This window comes from Mustelus asterias, chromosome 1 (genome assembly GCF_964213995.1).
Source record: "Mustelus asterias chromosome 1, sMusAst1.hap1.1, whole genome shotgun sequence".
NCBI lineage: Eukaryota > Metazoa > Chordata > Chondrichthyes > Carcharhiniformes > Triakidae > Mustelus > Mustelus asterias.
This window is the reverse complement of record NC_135801.1, coordinates 160,051,014-160,066,351: the sequence shown is the minus strand read 5'-3', so window position 1 is coordinate 160,066,351 and position 15,338 is coordinate 160,051,014. Positions and strand designations below refer to the sequence as shown.

General features: G+C 40.3%; 1 protein-coding gene across 10 annotated transcripts in view; it reads left to right on the top strand.

Moving 5' to 3' along the window:
* The window catches only part of LOC144499695 (putative E3 ubiquitin-protein ligase HERC1), a 297,885-nt gene that overhangs the window by 21,716 nt on the left and 260,831 nt on the right, over positions 1-15,338 (top strand). For all 10 annotated transcript variants that reach the window (XM_078222046.1, XM_078222037.1, XM_078222064.1 and 7 more), the window contains exon 2: positions 13,671-14,612. In XM_078222046.1, the coding sequence (XP_078078172.1) occupies positions 13,686-14,612 (927 nt within the window). In that variant the 5' untranslated portion in view covers positions 13,671-13,685. The remainder of the gene's footprint in view (positions 1-13,670; positions 14,613-15,338) is intronic.

Below are 15,338 nucleotides of genomic sequence, written 5' to 3'. Positions count from 1 at the left end.
AATGGACTGCCTGCTGTGGTAGTGGAGTCGGACACTTTAGGAACTTTCAAGCGGTTATTGGATAGGCACATGGAGCACACCAGAATGATAGGGAGTGGGATAGCTTGATCTTGGTTTTGGATAAAGCTCGGCACAAAATCGAGGGCCGAAGGGCCTGTACTGTGCTGTACTGTTCTATGTTCTGTATTGTGGTGCTGTGGTCACCCTGCATTTTTATTAATTTATTCTTTCACAGAACATGGGTGACACTGTCTGGGCCAGCAATTAATGCCCATTTCTAGTTGCCCTTGAGAAGATGGCGGTGAGCCTATTTCCCGTAAACCTTGAACCTCTATGTGATGTAGGTACACCCACTATGCTGTTAAGAAGGGAGTTCCTGGGTGTTGATCCATCAACATTGAAGGAATGGTGATTCCAGTTCCAAGTCAGGATGGTGTGTGACTTCAAGGAAAACTTCCAGGTGGTGATGTTCCCATGCACCTGCTGCCCTTGGCCCTCGAGGTGGTAGAGGTCACAGATTTGGAAGGTGCTATTGAAGGAGGCTTGATGAGTTGCTGCTATTGTGCATTTGTGCTGTAGGGAATGAATGTTTGATGTGATGGATGTGATGCCTGTTAAGCAGTATTCTTAATCCTGAATGGTTTCAGTTTCTTGAGTGTTGTTGAATCTGTTCAATAAAAATTTTAAATTATGGATGTACTTCCTTGATGAGAAGAGAGTTGGTCAGCAGAGGAGTTCCTTGACGAGAGTCAGAAATTCTGGACAAAGAGTCATTCATCCATTAGTCATGTAAATGATTTATATGGGTTGCTGCATCAAGCATTTGTGTTGCAGGTAAATATGATTAACATTTGAAGACACTGTAGACATTCCCAAAGCATGCCACACTATCATTGAGATGGCTGTGGGACTAGAAGGTTCTTTGGTGCAGTGATTTGGTTGTTCGCTTAGAAAGCAGGAAGTTGCAATTTTTGGTGTAGACTGCATCTTGTTAGATTTAAGGGAGCTAACCAGTGATGATTATTAGGCAGGCTTGCACTTTAAGTAGAGAAAATACTGACTTTATTGTTCACCCCGTGGGATGTGGGACCGGCTCATGCTCAGTTTGGATGTCGTGAAAAGAAAACGCAGCTGGATGATTTGTCTAGTTTGCAGCTAGATGGAAAATAACTACAATGGTCCATGCAACCTTGGGGCAGGAAGCAGACAGCAGAGTTAGCATTAGCTTGGCTGGCTGTGAGAACGTAGTTGGTATCTGAGGCATCCACAATTGCAAGGTGGGAAATGACAGTTGGAGGGCCGCTTAGCTACAAAGCTAGTGAAAGGATCCCCATAAACTTATCTCAGAGAATAGCTGGAATACCGTGGAGAAATCAAAGTGACTTCCTAAGGGCTGTGACGTACTTTTGTTTTGGCCCCAGGAAAGTGAATGAACCCTCAATATCCTTATGTATAAGAGAATTCTTGGGGGCTAAAGTCGAACTGAATTTATGACATGAGTAATTATTAACTGTAGTGTTAACAGTGCTTGCTTTATTGCTTTGAAATAATTGGAACTTGTAGCAAAGGTAAGGTAATAAACACAGGGGACTTTAATCTCCCAATCAGATTGGCAAGATGAGTTTGTCAAATGCTTTTGCAACAGTTTCCTAGCATGATACATGGTACAATCAACTATAGATGAAGCTATTTTTGATTTACTGTTATGGAATAAGGCAGAGTTAATTAATAATGTTATAATAAAAGATCCTCGGGTGTGGGGTCGGGTGTTGGGTGCAGTGGCGAAATTATCCTAATATTGTTGAATTCCAATTTGTGTTTGAGGGTGGCATACTGGAGTCCAAAACAATAATCTTTTATATAAACAAAGCCGGCTACATAGGTATGAGGGGAGAGCTGACCAAGGTTTAGTGGGAAATAGACCAAAAAGATATTATGGTAAATAAACAGAGGGAAATATTTACAGAAATAATTCAAAATTTTCAAAAAGCAATACATTTAATTAAAAAACAAAAACATTAGCAAGAAAAGTTAATCCTTGGTTTACTCTGGAAGATAAGAATAGCACGAAATTAAAAGAAGAGCTTTATTATGTTGTGAAGGATAGTAATCACCTTGAGGATTGGGAGAGTTTTTGAAACCAGTAGTGGGTATCCAAAAGGTTGATTAAAAATGTCAAAAATACAACGAGAGTAAACTACCCAGGAATACGGATTGTAAACTTTTACAAATACATAAAAGGAGAGTATAACTAAATGTTGGTTCAGTGCAAGGAAGGGACAAGTGTCTGGACAGATCAGAACTCGCCTGAGACTGGTGATATGGATGAAGATTCTGTGGATCCTTACTTCTGTAGCACAGGCCAGTTTAACAGGCACTCACGGCTCGGAAGTGGTTGTGTTGAGGAATGCCGGAGGGAATTGAGGAAGATGCTGGAGGGCTGTCAGAGTGGATTAATGTGAACATTCTAGGTGTGACAGATGGTCTCCTTGCCCGAGAAAGGATATACTGGCACTGGGCGGGGTGCAGAGGAGGTTCACTAGGTTGATTCCAGAGTTGAGAGAGTTGGCTTATGAGGAGAGACTGAGTACTCTGGGACTATACTCATTGAAATTCAGAAGAATAAGGGGAGATCTTATAGAAACATATAAGATTATGAAGGGAATAGATAAGATAGAAGCAGGGAGATCATTACCACTGGCAGGTGAAACTAGAACTAGGGGGCATGGCCTTAAAATAGGGGAGAGCAGATTTAGGACTGAGTTGAGGAGGAACTTCTTCACCCAAAGGGTTGTGAATCTGTGGAATTCCCTGCCAGGTGAAGCAGTTGAGGCTATCTCATTGAATGTTTTGAATCAAGGATAGATACATTTTTGAACAGTAAAGCAATCAAGGGTATGGTGAGCAGGTGGGGAAGTGGTGCTGAGTCCACGAAAAGATCAGCCATGATCTTATTGAATGGCGGAGTAGGCTCGAGGAGCCAGGTGGCCTACTCCTGCTCCTAGTTCTTCTGTTCTTATGTTTTTATGATGTCAGGATTTGGCAAATGAACGCTCACCCTTGCAGCTCGAATGAGATCATTCATTTTCTTGCGACATTGCATGGCAGTGCTCAGTGTCAGCCCGCTGGCACTGACCGCTGCAGCCACCGCATCCCAGGCCACATTTGTTTCCCTGCTTCTGGGTCATCTACCCACTCCAGGGTATAGGGTGGCCCTGCCTCTCCTCCACTGTGTCCAGAAGCCTTGTGAGTTCTGCCTCCATAAAGCGTGAAGCTGCGCTCTGCGCTGCTGTCCTCCTGATTTGACTGGTTGTGAGTGCAGAGGGAGTGTTTAAATGCAGCTCCTCCTTACGAGCCAGTTTGGGCGAGTCACACACCTGGGGACTCCATACCAGCATGTTTCATGTGGGGGTTCTTTCAGTGCATCGTGTGGGGTAATTGTAATCCAATTCACACCAGACAATAGTGGTGCAGATTGCACCAATTTTTTCGCCTGAAATGACATTTAGTAATTTTTCAGAAAATGCTGCCCAGAGGACTTTGGGTTACTATTAGATCAGCCGTGATCCTATTAAATGGTGGAGCAGGCTTGAGGAGCTGAATGGCCTACTCCCGCTCCTTGTTTGTATGTTCATATAACCAAGGACTATTATGAGTGAGGAATTTAATATATTTAAAGTCAGCAGGGAGCGAGTGTTAGATAAACTTAAGAGATGACCATTCCCCAGGACCTGATGGCCTACATCTTAGAATTCTAAAAGAACTAGCTGCAGAGATCATGGATGTTCTGATTGTGATTCTGCAAATTTTGTAGATTCAAGAATGGAGGGTGAAATAAAACGAGGAGGTAGAGGCCAGTTAGCTTGTTGTCAGTCATTGGAAAATTACTGAAATCTATTATGAAGGAAATCGTAACAATGTGCATTGAAATTATCTTAATGCAATCTATATTAGTAACCTAAATGAAGGGACCTAGAATAATGTAGGCAATGTTTGTTGAGGATATAAAACTTGTTGGGAATGTAAGCTCTGAGGAGCACACAACCTGTCTATATCGTTTTGCAGCCTGTTTAACTGAGAGGGCAACAAGTTGGCAGGTGGAATATAATGTGAGAAAATGTGAGATGAAAAATAGAACAGCAGAATACTTTTTAAAATAGTGTGAAAGTTTTAAATGTTATTTTTCAGAGAGAGTTGTTTGTACTCGTACAAAGACAACAAAGTTAGCATACAGATACAACAAGCAATTAGGAAGGCAAGGGAGAGCAAGGAGTTCTTGCTACAGTTATATAGGGCTTTGGTGAGATCACACCTAGAGAACTGTGCAGTTTTAGTCTACATAACTAAAGATGGGTACATTTGCCTTGAAGGTGATACAGCGAAGGTTCACTAGATTGGCAAGTGGATGAGGGGGCTGTCCTGTGATGAGAGGGTGTTTGAATTGGCCTGCACTCTCTAGAGTTTGGAGAAATGAGAGGTGATTTCATTGAAACCTACGAGATTTGGAAGAGGCTTGACAGGGTAGATACTGGGGTGGCATTGAGAAATGTGGACAGATTCTCCGGATAAAGGACCAATCATTTAGGACTGAGATGAGGAGAAATTTATTTGCTCAAACGGTTGTAATCTTTGGAATTCTTTTATCTAAGAGAGTTGTGGATGTTCCATTGTTCAGCATATTCAAAGCTGGAATAAATAGATTTTTGGTGTCTCAGGGGGAGGCCAGGGATATGGAGAGAGAGCAACTGGAGTTGAGGCAGAAGATCAACCTTGACTGTATTGAATGATGGAGCAGGTTTGAGGGGCTGAATGGCCTAAACCTCTGCCTGGTATAGTAGATAATTCTGAGGACCAAATGAAATTGCAAAGGAATATTTGTAAGATTTGGAATGGTACATCAAATTTAATAAGGTAGCACATTTTGTTTGTTTAAAATCATCATTATACTTCCAATGGGAAATACAGTGATCTAGAGCAGCAAAGGGATTTTGGGGTTCAAGTTCACAAGACACTAAAAGCAGAAATGGTCATTTAGAAAAAACACTGACAGAATGCTAATACAAATGTAAAATTCTGCAGCTGCTGGGATACTAATTTTTGTGGCAAGAGGTATAGAATATAAAGGTTCTAATGTAATAATGAATCTATTTAAAACCTTCATAATACCAAGTTGGAGTAATATGTACAGTTTTGGGTTGCACACTATAGGAAAGGCAATGAAGATATACAAGGCTGCAGCTGTGAGGAAATACAAATATGATGAAAGACTGGAAACATGAGGTGTGTTTCCAACCTGACTTAGGACATTAAAGGGCCATTTGATATAAGTGGTTAAAATTATGAAGAGATGGAACAGAGTAAGTAGTACAGGATTGTTACCACTGATTTGAGGGGTCTAAAGCAAGAATATATACAGTATATACTTGTGTAAAAGTTGACCCTTTTGGCTTAAAAAATATAATTTTTCATATACCTTCTGTAAAAATCAATCCTAATTTTTCAGGCATAAAATGATTATTAATTACTATTGGTAATTACACGGTTCAGTAACTTAAAGGCAGGTGCAGGAACCAATAGATCTTCCCTTAGCCAATTCTAGCAGCATTCTCTCTGGAAACAAGGCTACTGTGTGCCACATGATTTATCGCAGTGCCTTTGAGCGACTATAGCGTGTATGCAGCTCAATTTAAACCAGAGAAAAAGTGGCAGGCAGGGTTAACGAGCATTGGCAAAATGATCATATTATCACCTGCAATAGCCATCTAACTCTACACCCTCTGAGAACTGAAGGAATTTGTTATTTCAGAATTCGACTTTGTGTCGGGTGGTGCACAAAATTCATGAAAAACCACAATTTAGTATTCTCATCAGAAAACAAAAAATTCCGTTTGCCACCTGAACCCTGCAACGAAATCCAAATTCTACCAAGTTGTCCTCCACCCTTGAGAGAGAATTGTGTATTGGTAACCTGGAGGAAATATTGATGAACTTCAACATGCCAGCAAACAACACTGTTAGCAAGACTGGTGAAAAACCATCATTGTAAAGGTGACTTGACGGTGCCACTCACATTGGTCCCATCTTGTAAAGCAGGTAATACAAAATTAAAGCTGATGATGGTATTCAAGAGCAAAGCTGTTCCCAGAGAGAAATTGGAGAAGGGTATTGTTGTCCATGTTCACAAGAAAAGCTGGATGGATGAAGTTGATTACAAGAAATGAAGCAAAGAGGTGTAATGTGGAATTTGAGTCTGAGAGGAGCACGACACAAGAAAACGTTTATTCATCTGGGGCATGTTTAAATCCCACCTCATTGTCGATATTGTCAGTGATGCGAAATCAACCTATACCAATGTAGCCATTACTCTTAACAATTTTATGAGTGTTGTTCAACTCTTGTATATGTATAGAAGTAAACCTGTCAAGGGTGGTTCCCAAAAGATATGGAACAATTGCATATTGGAAGGCAAAGAAACATCCACTAAATATGTGACTACTCTCATTTGCAATATTGTGCCATTCTTGTATTCAAATATTGTGTCAATGGGGGCTTGCGGATTCATGGAATTAACTTGATCCTAATATTGTCAAAAAATCATCTCTAAACTGTGGAATTTCAAATGCTCTCATTAATGCAGGCTATTTTGATTAATTGTTTATTGATTCAGATGGTGATCAGAGTGATTTTGAAGGATTTCAATGCAAAGTGTTGGAGTTAATTTGTTAAGTATTTATCTATATTATGTTGAATGAAATGTAAATCATTTTGATATTATGAAGTAAATAAATGCTGGAGGACTAATAAGATTCTAGTGTAGTTTTTTACTTTATTTCTTAGATATGGTCTTTTTGGGCCCAAATCAAGCATGCATGCTAATTTCTCAAAAACATTACCTGAGTAAAAGTTGACCTCATGACTTTTGGCCTAAAAATGTTGGTCTCAAACATTCTACTTTTGTACCTACCATATATACTAGTGTAAGATTAAATATGTGAGATTCAAGACAGCAGCAGAGCTTTGTTTACACAAGTTTGTGAGGCTGTAGGCTATTCTACTGGACTTAATAATTAAGTAAGAGTTTTAACAACACCAGGTTAAAGTCCAACAGGTTTATTTGATAGCAAATGTCATTAGCTTTTGGAGCGCTGCTCCTTCGTCAGATGGAGTGGATATCTGCTCATAAACAAGGCATACAGAGACACAAACTCAAGTTACAGAATACTGATTAAAATGCGAATCTTTACAGCTAATCAAGTCTTGAAGATACAGACAATGTGAATGGGGAGAGCATTAGGCACAGGTTAAAGAAATGTGTATGGTCTCCAGACAGGACAGCCAGTGAGATTCTGCAGGTCCAGGCAAGCTGTGGGGGTTACCGATGGTGTAACATGAACCCAATATCCCGGTTGAGGCCGTCCTCATGTGTGCGGAACTTGGCTATCAGTTTCTGCTCAGCGACTCTGCGCTGTCATGTATCGTTAAGGCTGCTTTGGAGAACGCTTACCCGAAGATCAGAGGCCAAATGCCTGTGACCGCTGAAGTGCTCCCCTACAGGAAGACAACAGTCTTGCCTGGTGATTGTCGAGCGGTGTTCATTCATCCGTTGTCGTAGCGTCTGCATGGTTTCCCCAATGTACCATGCCTCGGGACATCCTTTCCTGCAGTGTATCAGGTAGACAATGTTGGCCGAGTTGCAAGAGTAGGTACCGTGTACCTAGTAGATGGTGTTCTCACGTGAGATGATGGCATCCGTGTCGATGATCCGGCACGTCTTGCAGAGGTTGCTGTGGCAGGGTTGTGTGGTGTCGTGGTCACTGTTCTCCTGAAGGCTGGGTAGTTTGCTGCGGACAATGGTCTGTTTGAGGTTGTGCGGTTGTTTGAAGGCAAGAAGTGGGGGTGTGGGGATGGCCTTGGCGAGATGTTCGTCTTCATCAATGACATGTTGAACGGATGAATGAACACCACTCGACAATCACCAGGCAAGACTGTTCTCTTCCTGTGGCGGAGCACTTCAGCGGTCATGGGCATTCGGCCTCTGATCTTCGGGTAAACGTTCTCCAAGGTGGCCTTCACGACACACGACAGCGCAGAGTCGCTGAGCAGAAACTGATAGCCAAGTTCTGCACACATGAGGACGGCCTCAACTGGGATCTTGGGCTCATGTCACACTACCGGTAACCCCCACAGCTTGCCTGGACCTGCAGAATCTCACTGGCTGTCCTGTCTGGAGACAATACACATTTCTTTAACCTGTGCCTAATGCTCTCTCCACTCACATTTTCTGTATCTTCAAGACTTGATTAGCTGTAAAGATTCGCATTTTAATCAGTATTCTGTAACTTGAGTTTGTGTCTCTGTATGCCTTGTTTATGAGTAGATATCCAGTCCATCTGACGAAGAAGTAGCGTTCCGAAAGCTAATGGCATTTGCTACCAAATAAACCTGTTGGACTTTAACCTGGTGTTGTTAAAACTCTTACTGTGTTTACCCCAGTCCAACGCCGGCATCTCCACATCATAATTAAAGCAGAAATTATGTCAACTTTTAAGAATAGGTTAGATAGATAATTGCAGCAAATGGGAATAAAATGAACAAGGCAGGAAATGGGATTAGGATTTGATAATTTGAAAGATAAATGTCAACATAGACTGGTTTCCAAGTATCCTGTTTCAATGGATAGTTGCTGCTGCCTCAGAGCGAATCTGGTACCGTGTAAACAGCTCTGTTGGTTATATGAATTTATGTTGTAATAGTTTGCTATTTTTATGGCTGTAATTCAATCAGTCACATCATCTGATAGCAAATGATTTTCATCTGTTTATACATAAACTGTAGTGAGACACTGATAGTTGTGTATTTAAATATTTCTGGTTGCTGGAATGGTACAACATGATTTGCTACAGTGAGTAATGATCTTAGTTGCTCTATTGGGTAGATGCCAAGTTATAGCCCTGCAGCTCTCCATAGGAATGAGAGGAAATTTAGTGGTCGAGTCACTTTTGTTCAGCAACCAGTTTCAGAATGAAATAGCAAAGACCCGATCAGTTCAATGCTTATCTTGAATGAAAAATATTGTGTGTCAGTGACCAATGTATGAATAGAATCATTTTTTCCCCTAAAACAAACTACAGAATAATTTTGATAATGAGAGCAAAAACATTCTAATGAACGGATAAATGAGGTTGAGTGCTTAAGAACAAATGAACAAGAACCGATAATTCAATCCAATAAGGCTTTCTTTCCAGAAATGTATCCCCATCATATCTTCCCATTTATGATTCAAACAACTTTCTGGTAAATTGTTCTGTAAGTTTATTTCGCCTTGTGTGAAAAACCGTCTGATTTTCTTTATTACTCACAACGTTTTAACTTCATTTTTTTTCTGTGTAAACCATTTTGTTTTAGATTGGTTTCTTCATAACTCTAAAAAGTTACATTTGATGACATAGTCATATCGTTGCGAATAACTGTTTACTTTTCCTCTAAATCTAATTTCTGTGGAGCAATGCCATTTCGTCTGTATTGGATCTTCCTATTCCTTCTGTCAAAATTCACCTCCTCACACTTCTCTGTATTAAATTCCATCTTTCATTTGTCTGCCCATTTTGCTGGCCTCTCCATGTCCTGTTGTAGTTGTGTGGTATCATCCTCCCTGTTTGTAACATCTCTAAGTTTGGTATCATTGGCAAATTTTGAAACTACTGCATTCCATTATTCAAGTCATTGATATATTTCAGAAAAAGCAGTGGTCCTAGCATTGACCCTTGGGGAACACCATCATCCACCATCTTCCCACTCTGGAAAACAACCTTGAACATGTCTTTTTACATCTTGAAGTCAATTTTTAATCCAAGTTGATACTTATCCTTGTATTCCATGAGCCTCACTTGTTTCTAAACAGCCTTTTATGTGGTACTTTATCGAACACTTTCCTAAAATCCATATGGACAACATCCACTGCATTCACTGTTTTTTATTCATTCATGGGATATGGCCAGCTGGCTGGCCAGCATTTAATGCCCATCCCAAGTTGTCCTTGGAAGGCAGTTGAGAGTCAAATGCATTGTTGTGGCTCTAGAGTCACATGTAGGCCAGACCAGGTTAAGACAGCAGTTTTCCTTCCCTAAAGGACATCAGTAAACCAGGTGGGTTTTTCCGACAATCGACAATGGTTTCAAGGTCATCAGTACATTCTTAATTCCAGATTTTTTTATTAATTTCAAATTCCACCATCTGCATGATGGGATTTGAACTCGGGTCCCCAAAACATTAGCAAAGTTTCTGGATTAATAGTCTAGCGATAATACCACTCGGCCAGTGCTTGCCCTTTATCAACCTTGTCCATTGTTTCATTAAAAAATACAATTGGATTAGTCAAGCCTTTTACAAATCTGTGCTGGCTGTCCTTAATAAATCAAACCTCTGCATGTGCCTGTTGATTTTTTTTTTCTGAAACCGTACCGTAAACTGAATGGTCTCTTGTTACTAGAAATGTCCTTAAACTCTTTCTTGAATAAGGGCGCTGTGTTTACCAAATTCTATGGCACCTACTCTGTATCTAAGAAAAGTTGGAAGACTATGGCGTATGGCATATGCAAACACTATCTCCACCCTGAGAAGCTTGGGATGCAAGCTCTAATCTTAGACAGCTGTTCCAGTAACTGTCACTTTTCACCCTGTCTATCACATCTCCATCTCTGCTTCCTGAGATATTTGGTCAGCATCTTCTTCTTTGTAAACATCAATAAAAAGTGTGCATTAAGCATTCTAGCCTCGCCCTGCACCTCTAAACCTATGTCCTCTTTGTTCCTAAAGGCCCCATCCATTATGAAGGGTTTTGATGCAGTATGTGTAGAGAAGATGTTTCTACTTTTATGGGAGTTCAAAAGTGCAAATTAGTCTCTCATAAATACAATAAGGACTTCAGGAGGAACTTCTTTATCCAGAGAGTGTGGTTTAAAATCTGGAAGTTGTTACCACAAGGAGTAAAAACAGAAAATGCTGGGAAAACTCAGCAGGCCTGACAGCACCTATTAACGTTTCAAGTCTAATATGATTTTTCATTGGTACCATAAGGAGTAGTTGAGGCAAAAAGCCCAGATGCATTTGAAGGGATACTAGACAACTGCATGAGGGAGAAAGCAATAGAAAGATGCACCTGAGACGGTTGGATGAAGTGGAATAGGAAGAGGAGTAAAGGATCCTTTAAGTATGAGTGATCATAATATGATAGACTACCACATTCAGATTGAGAGTGAAAACTTTGGGTCTGAAACTAGTGTCTTCACCTTAAAGGCAATTACAAGGGTATGAAGACAGAATTAGCTTAGGTGGAATGGGAAAGCAAGTTGAGAGGTAGGATGGTAGAGGAGTAGTGGCATGCACTTAAGAAGATATTTCTAAGCTCTCAAAAAAGATACATTCCACTGAGAGAGAATAAGAAGGATGCACCATCTGTGGCTACCTAAGGAAGTTAAGGGTAGTGTCAAATTAAAAGATGTGCAATGCTGCAAGGATCAGTATTAGGCTACAGATTAGGAAATTTTAGAAACTAGCTATTAATTGCTAAAGATATGATTAAAAATTGAGACATTGGAGCATGAGAGAAAACAGATAGACTTGTAAATACTTCTACTATCTTTTCACTTTTTAAGAACATGAATCCCTTAGAAGAGTAGCAGCAGTGAGCAATGAATCCTTAGAAGGTGAGACTGAGGAGTTAATAATGGGAAACAAGGAAATGACAGACTCTGAACAAGTATTTTGTATCTGTCTTCACAGTCAAAGACACAAAGCATCTCAGGAATAATGGAACAGGTGTGGCAAAAGGAGGGAGGAAATTAAACAATCACGAGCACTAGAGCAAATGCACTAATGAAAACTAATGGGGCTAAAGGCTGAAGAAACCCCTTGGACCTGATGGCCTACATCGTAGGGTCTTAAAGGAAATGGCTATAAAAATAGTGAATGCATTGGTTGTAATCTTTCAAAATTTCCAAGATTCTGAAAATGCCCCAGCAGATTGAAAAATTGCAAATCTTAATTCAACTGTCCAAGAAAGGGGGAGAAGAAAAAGCATGAAACTATAGCCAGTTAGTCGAACATCTGTCATTGGGTAAACGGTAGAATCCATTATTAAGGAGATAGCACTGATGAGCTGTTAGAACAGTGGGGAGTGAAGAGCAGTGAGAGTGGGGAGTGGAGGGCAGTGAGCAGGAGCATTTGTTGGTGAGCTCAATGCGGAGGGTTGCAGAGCAGTGAGGGGGCACTGTTTGAACTGCAGCATTTCTAAATATAAAGCACATATCTTTTCACTTTTTAAGAACAGGAATCCCTCTTTGCTTCTTTTATTTGCTTTTTCACCTCCCTTCTATACCTTCAATCAACCTTGTTCGCAATTGAATTTCCCATCTGACATCTGTCGTATTTGCAAGGGGGATGGAGTATAAAAGTAAGGACATCTTGCTATAGTTGTACAGGGCATTGGTGAGACTGCAGCTGGGGTACTATGTACAGTTTTGCTCTTGTTACTTGAGGAGTATAGTTACACTGGAAGCACTTCCAGGAGGGTTCAGTAGAATAACTTCTGGATTGAAGGGATTTTCCTGAGGAAAGTTTGGACCCACTTAGAAAGGAAACTAGAACTAGAGGGCACAGCCTCAAAATAAAGGGGGGTCAGTTTAGGACAGAGTTGAGGAGGAACTTCTTCTCTCAGAGGATGGTGAATCTCTGGAATTCTCTGCCCACTGAAGTGGTGAAGTCTACTTCGTTGAATATGTTTAAATCACGGATAGATGGATTCCTGATCGGTAAGGGAATTAGGGGTTATAGGGATCAGGCGGGTAAGTGGAACTGATCCACTTCAGATCAGCCATGATCTTATTGAATGGTGGGGCAGGCTCGAGGGGCTAGATGGCCTACTCCTGCTCCTATTTCTTATGTTCTTATTATCATTGGAGTTCAGAAGAATGATTTGACTTATTATTGTCACATGTATCGGGATGAGTGAGAAGTATTGTTTCTTGTGTGCTATGCAGACAAAACATACCATTCATAGAGTACATAGGGGAGAAGGAAGGGAGAGGCTGCATAATATAATGAGAGTTTAAGAGAGAGTTCAGTTTTAAGAGCATAGAACGAGTGAAAGATAGAATTAGGGGGTATGCTGGGGACAGCTCGCAAGAAGTCACTTCTTTGGAGAGGTGATCTTATTGAAACATTTAAGATTCTGAGGGGACTTGAAGGTAGATGTTGAGAGGATTCAAAGCTGACTTGAGATTTTTGATAAGGGATGATAATAGGGATAGGCAGGAAAGTGGAGAAAAGGCCATATTAGATCAGCTATTATCTTGCTGAATGGCAGAGCAAGCTTGATGGCTGAATGGACTACTCATAATTCTTATATCTAGGAGGCTTGTGTGGTGCATAAATGCTGGCATAGATGATTGGGGCAGGATGACCTTTTTATTTTTTTTAAATTCTATGTAAACAAAATGCAGTTAACTTAAGATAGAGTTGCGTTCAAACTTTTTCAACCCTTGATTTAACTTGTGTTCTTACGCAAGGAAAATTGTACAGGGTACCACATCTTACTCTATAGGCATTGTAGAGAGAGTTAAAGATGGTGGTAATAATACCCAAAAGACTTATGTCTTTTTTCTTTTTTTCAGATTCAACATTATAAAATGGTTACATGTCCCACAAATGTAATACTCAAATGGCTCGAACACCTGAATAGTTCCTGGGCCTTGGAAGACAGTGAATCTGCAGCCACGAGGGAAGGTGCCTCTGCATTATATGAAAAACTACTCCAAAGCAAAGAAGTGGTCGGGATATCTCAGCAAGCCCAACATCTGATAGGTCCTCGGTTGCCAGATTTTGAACATGAGTCTTCAGCTGTGGAAGAGCGTGAGCAGTATCTCTCCGCACTGCTCAACAGCCAACAGAATTTGGCCAGGACAGTTTTTGGAAATTCACCTTTTGCTGTTGCCTTACACATGCGATTATTGTCACTTCAGAGGATATTCCATGCACTTTCTAACAAATATCATGATCGGTTCAGACAAGGGCATCCAGTACAAAGGCAGAGTTCTGACAGCAGGTTAGATCTGGGTGATGCCTTGGCCAGGAATACAAGAATAAAATCAGGTACTGATGTTCTAATTGAGATGGGAGTGAAGACTGGCCTAAGTCTACTCTTTGCACTAATTCAACAAAATTGGCAACAGTCAAGGTTAGATCCAAGCTTGAGCCTGTGCAATGATGTTTTGTGCACAGCCTGCACAATTATCAATTCCCTACCTCCACTTTCTCTAGCAAATGAAAACAAAATCCCGCAAGTTGGTTTGGACTGCCTTGCACAAGTGACTACATTTTTAAAGAAGATGACCATGCCCAGTTCTGGAGCTGACAGTCAGGGTCGAAGATTGGCTTCAGAGCTACTATTGGGTCTTGCAGTACAGCGTGGGTCTCTGAAATTCCTACTTGAATGGATTGAAATAGCGTTAGCTGCTTCCGCAGCTGCTGTTAATGCGCCTTTTGCACCGGGAAACGAAGGAATGATTGGATATGATTGTTTTTTAAAATCTTTGGAGCAACTGAAACATTCTTCAGTGAGTTTGATTTACCAGAGATGGACTTTGTTTTTAAATGAGATTGCATAGCATGTGAATACTTGATATCCTGTTTTATTGCTTTCATTTGCAATATTTATTGTTCTCCTGCACTTAATTGATAGATGTTCTCCATGCTTTGTACCAGCAAAGCAGGAGATTATGTATAAACTGGTTCTGTGGTGAATTGGTGCTTTTAGAAAAACTGAAAAGCAAGTTAATTCAAACCAAGAGTGTAACATGACAGCAGTATATTAAATTAAAATTTAATAGTACTATACTGGCATCAAACTCGCCCTCTCTTATTACTGTCTGTTCCTATACAAAAGTTGATTTTTGTTTAAAAGAATCTCCAATAATTCATAGAGGGAATTTAAGTGGGTGATGTCGAAGCTTTCTCCCCACATGCTATTGCAAATCAACTTAACAAATAATTCAAATGAAGGAACTTTAAATTCGGAGTGCAGGCTACCAATGATAACTTAAAGTTGAGTTTTCCATTTTGAAAAATAAACTGTTCAATCATTTGAATGAAACCAAATAAATATCTCAGCACTTAATAAAAAAGTAAATTATTATACTCAAATTGTGACTTTGTAAAGCTTAAAGCACTGTAAAGTAGATATATTATTGGTCATATTCTAACCAACAAAGGGGAGGGAAAGATGGGAAGAGAAGGATTTTGTTTCCATTTCCTCATGTATTCATCGCTGTTGATATTCCTTC